Source organism: Limulus polyphemus, unplaced genomic scaffold (assembly GCF_000517525.1).
Source record: "Limulus polyphemus unplaced genomic scaffold, Limulus_polyphemus-2.1.2 Scaffold1575, whole genome shotgun sequence".
Classification (NCBI taxonomy): Eukaryota; Metazoa; Arthropoda; class Merostomata; order Xiphosura; family Limulidae; genus Limulus; species Limulus polyphemus.
In genome coordinates, this window is record NW_013667185.1 from 32,822 (window position 1) to 42,101 (window position 9,280).

At 32.4% G+C, this 9,280-nt stretch overlaps 1 protein-coding gene across 1 annotated transcript in view; it reads right to left on the bottom strand.

The window, feature by feature from the left end:
* Nucleotides 1-9,280, bottom strand: part of LOC106464166 — an 87,677-nt gene that overhangs the window by 26,451 nt on the left and 51,946 nt on the right. The window contains exons 6-7 of the mRNA XM_013924287.2: nucleotides 4,430-4,549; nucleotides 843-1,034 (exon numbers count right to left, since the gene is read on the bottom strand). Coding sequence (XP_013779741.2) covers nucleotides 843-1,034; nucleotides 4,430-4,549 — 312 coding nt within the window. The remainder of the gene's footprint in view (nucleotides 1-842; nucleotides 1,035-4,429; nucleotides 4,550-9,280) is intronic.

The window sequence follows — 9,280 nt, forward strand, 5'->3', positions numbered from 1 at the left end:
AACCAAAAAACCATAAATAACTATATTTATACCATAGAATTCCACTATAATTTATCAAGCTTAGTAACTAAGCTCTATTTGGGTCTAAAAAAATATGAAATTTTGAGCAGACTAAAGACACAACCTACTTCCTTGAAATCTTGCTTTGAAAGAATGTGACAGCACACTAGGGGGCATTCTGAGCTGTCAATTGGTTATTCACATATCATTTATTGAAGTAAGTGTATATAAGGGACTATTTCCAAAAGTGGAAAGAGGTGAGTGGGACCACTGTGTTTGATTCAGTACATGAGTAATATCTCAGCAAATAGAAAAGATACAAGGTTCTTATTTTATACTATAGCTTATCAATATCAGTAATTTGAGTTCCTAATTTATACAAAACTATAGACTTAGTATTCTGACATCACAAACATCTAATATGAACCAGTACTGCATTCAACATACCACATGACACACAGAAATTGATGTTTAACTGTATATTTTTTTAATATTTACTTATAAATTAAGAAATTAAATAATGTATAATACTAAAATTTGAATTCTACTCTACAGTTTGATACCAAAGTTATTGACATAAATTCATAAAATAGTAGTTCAATAAAATTTTGAATGCGAGTCAACAAATGAAATGACATGGTTAGGTCATATATACAGTATTTTACTTACAGAAACTTACTTTTATTTTTAATTCAAAAAAATAATCCATACAACATGTGTTAAATCAATGCACCCAGGCCTGACAGAGTTAAATTAAAAAGGACTTGATCTCAATGTGATAATAGTGAGGATGTATCTATATTCTGTTCATCAAACAATGACAATAATATAAAATTACATACTCTGTTGTGCCTCACTTTCTACAACTTTTTCCTTCTCGTCAACAGGCAATGCACTTAAACTAAACTGTTTCTTCTCCTTGCCCACTGGGAACTTAGCCTGCTTCAAGCCCAATGCAACAGCTGCTCTGCGACAGACATGTTTGATTCTTGGTCCTTTCCTTGCTATAACTTCTCGAGATTTCAAAGTATGCTCTGTAAGATAAAAACAACAAAACAGAATTCTCATCTAAGAAATCTAAAAAAATTGTATGAAAAAAAACTTTGGTGATGATAATTTTTATACTTATTTCAATATTCTATATTTGGCTTTTAAGAAAAATTTTGTCCTCAAAAAGAAACAACTGTTAAACAGCACAAATTAAATTTTTTTCTGGAAATCCACATCAATCATAAATCTGGTAATTTTTGACACTTTAGTTATGTATAAAAAGATCAAATAATATTAAGTTACAGCCGAGAAAAGACCATCAATAAACAGCTTTCCTTTTCCATTAGTCTTTTCTTGCTCACAAAAATACATATAAAAAATGCTGACTTAAATTCAAATTCAGCTGGATAAAAATATATACTAACCTTGAAGAAGTTCATTGGTTCAATATATAAATGATGCTAAACATGAGGGTTTCTTTAGTTTTATAAGGAAAACATTAAAATAAATATGCTATTTCATAATGAGACAAAAGATCTCTCACACCACTTTTGCAGAAATTTATCATCAGGTTCCTGCCCAAGTGTTACATATAACTTACTGAAAATACACAAAAATGGTTTACCCCCTCAGACCTATTCCATCTACTCTTGGTTCCCACATCTCCAAACTTGTTAAATGTCTTGTACCTGCATTACGCTCACTAACTGGGAACAGATTTACTGTTAAAGATTTTTTTTCCATTGCTCAAGAGATATCTAAATTTCCTAATGCAAACCAATTTGTTATGGCCAGCTTTGATATTCAGTCCTTATTCACTAACATCCCACTTGAGGAAACAATTAAAATAATTATTAAACAGTTATTCCCAACTAAAAATACCCAGCACTCCATCTTTAAACAGCTTCTTAAACTGATGCTCAAGGATGATCACTTCACTTTTAATGGTCATCTTTATGACCAAATAGACAAAGCAGCAATGGGACCACCTCTAGGTCTGACCTTTGCAAATATTTTTTCTGTTATTACAAGCATCAACAGCTGAATAATTGTCCCCTTTATTACAAACCAGTATTATATAGAAGATACACTGATGATACTTTCCTATTGTTTCACAACACTGATCATGTCAAGAAGTTTTTAAAATACCTAAACTCGCAACATCCATTTACCAACTTTACATGTGAAATGGAATAAAACAATAACTTAACATTTTTAGATGTTCAAATACACAATCTATTTACTGTATGAAAACATTTATTGGCTTGTACACTTGTTTTGACAGTTTCACACTAGACTCCTTCAACCATAACCTTGTTATAAATTATCTAAACAGTGTTCTGGCTACTTCTGTCTTCACTCTCAAATTTCAAAAACTTGTATCACAGATTAATGGTTATCCTTTTCATTTTTTACATTCTTTCACATGAAAATTTTTAATAACTAAAATAGAACCTACCAAAAAGCCACACAAAATATTCACTAGTTATTATCACTCCTTTCATTTTAAACTCAAATCCCAAATTCAAAAAATAATCAAAACATATTACGCACAAATTAAGCTATGTTTAGTATTTATGTCAACATTTAGAATTAAAAGTATGTTTAAAACCAGAGATGATCTACTCATTCCTATGCACTTGTGGGTCGTATATAAATACTCTTGTGGCTACCTATACTGGTAAAACTACATGTCACCTACAAATACATGCACATAAGCTCATGAAAATTTCAGCTAGAAGCAGATATAAGCTAACTAATCCACTTGAGTTTTGTACCAGATTGCACAGTGAGAATAACAATCACCCCATACTTCTAAAAAAGTTTAAGATTCTCAACTCAGGAACCACAGATTACAAAATTTTTCATAAAGAAAGCCTCTCCATTTTCAGTGAACCCTCAACACTAAATAATAACATCAACTTCTTCCTGTTGTCACTAATTTAATCAATTCCAGATCCTCAGTGTTTTTATTTGATAATTATCATTACACTTATATTTAAGCCTTTCTTTATAATGTTTTCTCTTAACAATGTTATTTATTAAACATGTGTATGCTGCACGTTTTATCATACATTACATTATATTGTTACGTTTCGTTCCATCGTATTTGAAAACAGCAAGCGAGTGATTACTCGCCTAAAAATAATATGGTGAGTAATTTTAACCATCCAATGAAAATTGTTTTTTTTTGGGTCCATGCATCATAATGTTGTGAATAAAATGAACAGTAAACTGAAAAAAATCTTTATTTATTTAACTTGTTTTAAAAAATCTATGCATACATGTTATCTTCCTCAAAGTTACACAGTATTGAGTAATTCCTCAAACACCCTTAAAATGCACCCTTGATTATCAACTTTTGATAAAAACAGGCCTAACTGAATTTATGTTTCTTTTATAAGTGAATAACAATATTGGCAGATAATCAATGATGAGAGTGACAGGTTACTCAACCACCAAAAGCAGCACATTCATAAAATTTAGGGAGAGGCTACACATTTGCCCTACTTAATATAAGCTAAGAAATTATCATGCCCCTTTTTTATTATAGCACCCAAACCTGAAATACTGTCTTATAAAACACTGTTTGATATTAAATTAACCAGAGTTTATCCACAGTCATTCTGAGCATCGGAAAAAGTAGCTAAAAAGCCAACCCATGATGTAAATCTGGTCAATTCCACCACTATTCATATTCATTCACAAATATCCATCCGTTTTCGAAGAGCTTTAACACGGCTTAAACCTTACGTTGAACACGAGCATAATTTATGATACAATATCCACGTATCAGCGATACAGTATTGATTCATAAAAATATTTACCTTCACAACCAACGTAGTTCCACATTCTTTTTTTTTGTCTCATAGCCGATGGTAACTGGTAATTCTCACTTTAAAACGTGGACAAGCGTACACTCGTAACGGTCATGATCGTTTTACATGAAAGGCAATTCAGAAAAATGGACTGTAGTTCTCGATTTGGTTTAATGTGTGCTCAACAACAATGCCCATGTAATGGATTGCCTAAGCTTTATCAGTCGCAATATGAAAATACCACTCATTACTTGCTCTAAGTAAGTAAAGTTGAGTGCCTGATTTTAAAAAGGTTTTTACACAATGATAATGACAAATTTACGTGAGCAATTAACAATGCACCTAAAGCAAAACTTACTTGCGTTATTGTGCACAAGTGACATCGCACACCTCAAATCTGAAGGACTATCATTTAACTTTGTTTTTCCTAAACTTCCTATTGAATACAAAAGCTTCCTCAATAGTTAATGTTGTTTTTGGAGTTAGAATATTGTGAACTAACTTTTTGAGGTTTTAACACTAATGATGGATTTTGAAGAAATTTCAAAACGTCCATCATTAAAGATGCTTTTTGTTATTAATATTTATTATGAAACATAAGACTATTAAAAGAAATTTACCAGTTTTTTTCGTTTTTTTCTCATTTGTTGGAAATTTTGCTTGCTTCAAACCTAATGCAACTGCTGCTCTTCGACAAACATGTTTGGTTCTTGGACCTTTTCTCACTATAACTTCTCGTTCTGTATTTAAAAAAAAAAGAGTAATCTTCATGTAAAATACTTCAAATGCTTCTTTTGAAATACATATAATACATAAAAAATTTTCATAACCTATAGATTACTACAATTATTACAATTTTAAAATTTCAGAGTAACTTAAATCTACCTAAACACTTTGAGCAAAATATTCAATGAAACTTAAACATTAACTTTCTACTTCAGTTAACTTGATCCATTTTGAATTCTGCCTCACAGACTTTGATTACTGACAAACTCAAACATACAACTTAATTAAAACTAAACCATCATTTTTAAAATTAAATGCATACTAGTACGATATAAAATGAAATGAAGTACACATTCTAAACTATAGTCTTTGTCAAAAAATTTTATTTGGCTATAATACCTCTTGACATGAATGAAACAAATTTATTTCAAACTTGCCTGATATTGGTCCAGGCAATAAAGGAACGTTGCTAGGCTCATTTCAGCAATGATAACTGTGATTTCTCACAGTTTCCCAAATCTTACAAAGTTTAAAGCAAGTTTAATATTGGTTTAGAATGCTGAAAAAAGTTAGTCATATCCTCATCTTTAAATAAAAATTTAACTAAGGTAACATGTAAAATAAAAAAGCAAAAACAACATTTGAAAATACACAATAAAACTTTATTTGGCCAATAGCCAACATCAGAAATTATTAAACATGTTTTGATAGCTTTTCGTTATCATCATCAGGAGTGACACATACCAGGCAGATGGAGCTATATAAGCAATGGGATTAATTCGTTATAAGCTTTAAGAGATGATGCAAATAATATCTTATTCAGAAAATTGATATTTTACGCCATAACTATATAATAATACCTATAAAATCACCATAAAATTCAATAGGATCTCTAATAACAAATTCAGTAGGTTGATATAAATTTTAGATTCATGCCAGCTTATCAAAGGAATTGTTTTGATAGTATGTTCAAGAAGTGAAGAACTGTGTCTTTTTATTATGTACACAACCTTCAAGTTTATTAAGACAATATTTTAAGTTATATTTAGTACGACCTATATATTTATTATTAAATTTGCATCAGGTTTCATATATACCATTTTTATCTAAAACATCTATTTCATATCATTTGAATTTTATTGGTCTAAAGACAGGAATGAAGTCTTGATTTCTGAACACACTGGCTAGTTGACCAGTTACATACTTTGTATATATATGGTAATGATATAATGTTTTTAATTCATTTGCTATCTAATTAAATATACTGCAATATGAAACATGAAGTATGTTTTTTTCTCTACTGTGTTCAATGATATCAACCTTAGAATCTCTATTCTTAGCAATACTCATTATGTAATTAAGTTTGTTATTTTTAAATACATTTTTTTAGAACAAATTTTAAAAGCTCTGTTTATATGTAAGTATAACAAGCTGCAAGTTTTTTGTCACTCCTGATGATGGTAACAAAGAGCTGCCAAAACATGTAATTTTTAATTTCAGCTACTGGCCAAATAAAGTAAAATTTTACTGTCCATTTTAAGATGATTTATTTTTTACTTTACTCATCTGTAGGTATTTGTTTGAACTAGATTTAGGTGTAAAGTCTTGCTTAAGTTTAAAAATCTTTTGTGAAAGGTACATAGTTTGAACTGTTATGATATTTTAAAAGCAATTCTCTTGCCCCAGACAAAGCAATTTCCTTGTTGAGTCTGTAAAATAACACAAAACATATGGTTCTAAATGTCCTTGACCAAATGCTTTATATTCACCATCTTACCCAAAGTTCTCCACTTTTTCCAAATTCACGTGACTTACTTTGTAAGCTCCAGGGGAAACTATATAAGCCCTGCTTTTCCAACAATAAATCAAATTTGTTTGTTTTCAGTTGTGTTTGTTTTAGCGTAAAGTCACATTGGACTATCTGTTGCGTCCACCACAGGGAAACAAACCCCAGACATTAGGGTTGTAAGTCCATAAACTTAGCACTGATCCACCAAGATTCATTGCAGTTGTGATAACATAATATATTCCTCCCAATTGTGGAAAGGTGGATGAGATTGTATTTCAGAAATAAGTACCTGTTTAAAATTCATTTTAATCCTAAAAATGTAAAACTTGTATCAGGTATACTTACCTCTGAAATATTGTGAGCCAGAATACCCACACTCAGATAGAGGAGGGAACGAAAGTGTGCTATAATAAGAGACAAGCAGATCATCAGATGCTGAGCTTTAGAACAGGAGAGGTAACATATATAGACCCTAACAGCCTTGAACATTGTTATCAAGTAGAGCTTCAGCAGATTCCAGAACCAGAGTGATAGGCATTATACTGGATTCATCTGTAAAACTGAGTGAAGAGGACCAGCCTCTAAATAGACTGGAACAAAAAATGTGGATACTCAGAAGATAAAATATTCTTATCAGATTATCTGTTCACCCTTAAATGCCCTTTATTTGATAACAGAATGAGGAAGTGAGATAATGAATATACCTGGGTTGTCATGTATATTCTAAAGTGTGGTCCCTGGTAGAGGCTAGACAGATAGCAAGAATAGAAAGCCTTGTCATGTAGTTGTTAATGGAAAATTCTCAGTACAAAAAAATCAGTAATTAAGTAAAGATTGGATATAGTTCTGTCACTAAAACCTCCATCACTAAAAACTGAAAAAAGAAAATTGTAGCAAAACAAAGGTACTGCCTTGATTGTTGATATGTACCACCACTGTGGAATTATCTGTGTGTAACAAACACAGTATGATGATGTTAAAGGGTTATTAGAAAGCTCTAGAAAAGCAAGAAAAATAAGTTGATGTTAGATGCTGTCTGCTGTGGAGTTCATGTACCAGAAAGATGCTGATCCCTTAATACAACATCCCAACTCATGACAGACCACCTGTGAAAAGATGAAGATCAATAGGAGGAGGAAGAAAAGGGGGAGCATATATAATGTATGTCAGTGTAATCCAAGCGAATAACTGTGTGATGTCCTCAAAGCAAACACAATGTCTTTGACAGTGGGTGTAGACGACAGAAGTTTGCACACACAAAACTCCAGGGTTTGAAGTGCCATAGGAGATAATTGAAGAATGTTAATCCAAGACCCCCCAAATGGACCAAATAGTGATATGGTACTAACTGAGATTTGGCTGTGCGAACGATCTATCCAAGAGATATAGCCAACACATGTTATAGACTGAGTGGACGACAGAGCAAAACAAGCCAACTATTCATATACAAGTGTAAGTCTATTTTAAGTTAACAGATATAACCTGATAAAACTTGGGCTAGTCAACAACAACAACAAAAAAAAAACACAAAGAGCCAAAGCCAGGTCAAACAGAACAACAGTAAACTGATAAACCACCTCTCAATGGCAAAAAAATAGAAATATGAATGATGAAATGGGATATGAATATAAACATCCTGGATATCTGCCTTTGTCATTCAATGTTCATATCATAAAACTTACGTAACATTCTTATATTTTCCATTATTAAATGAAGGATCTCCAAGGAATAACTGAAATGAGAAATATCTATCACGGATCACCAAACTCCCAATCACTTCATAACTATAAAAAGGGCAAGAATAAAAACCTGGCATATGGTAAACAGCTTTGACAAAATCACACAGTGGTGCAACAAATGGAAGATAATACTCAATCCCACTAAAACCCAAGCAATTATACTTTTCTGTAGATTAAACAAAAGACTAAAGCGTGTCAAGTTAGTTAAACTAAGCCTCTACAATACCCCTATCTCATTCTCTAAATCTGCAAAATTCCTAGGAATAACCATCAACCCTAAACTAACAAGGCACACACATTTCAAGGAATATCAGTAAGAAAATTAAAACCAGAACAGCTTACCTCCACAAAATAAGTCACCACGCCCACGGATGCAGACCACAGATAATAATGTACATATACAAGACATTTATCACACCTTTAATGGACTATGGCTCAATGGTAACTTGTAACATGAATAACAACCAACGTTTGATACTCTGAAAACTACAAAGCAGTGTAATACGTCTTGCCCACCACCTCCCTCACTACACACCAGTATACTATGTAGAAAGACACACCTCACTACATACAGTACAAGAACACATTTCTAAACTTGCTATCAAATATTACAAAAAAGCCACCTACCGGAACTCACCCACAGCCGAATTTCATAAAACTGCCGCTACCCCCAAACCATGGTGCAAATATCTATCCCCATACAACATGATACACACCACCATAATCTGTAAAACTATTAAGAGTATACTATATTCTATGTATAACCATTTAAATTTTCAGTCTCTTTTCAGATCTTCATCCCTTCGATAGCTCTTCACTCGGGCACTAGCCGGGCCTTTCTTTCAGTCCCAACTAGTGAAAGTGGGTTTTCTCGGGTACTCCCGTTTCCTCCCACACCAAACTCTAAGGCATTGGATCTATATATCTCAGCCATGGCACCACGATCCACTGATTCCTGCCAGGCCCTGTAAAGGCCCGTTTGCTTCAGTTTGTTTCGATAAATTTTCAACAATTGCTGTCGACTTGCTCCTTCTACAAGATCAACCAGCCTCTGCTATGCCTTGGTCTTGCCTACACTTCCGCCCACTTGCCTCACCATCATCTCTGTGTGTGTGTGTGTGTGTGTGTGTGTATATATATTTTATTTATTTATTTATTTATTTGCCCATATGGCTCAATTAAAACGATGACCTCTCATTGAACTTCTAGCCTCTAGC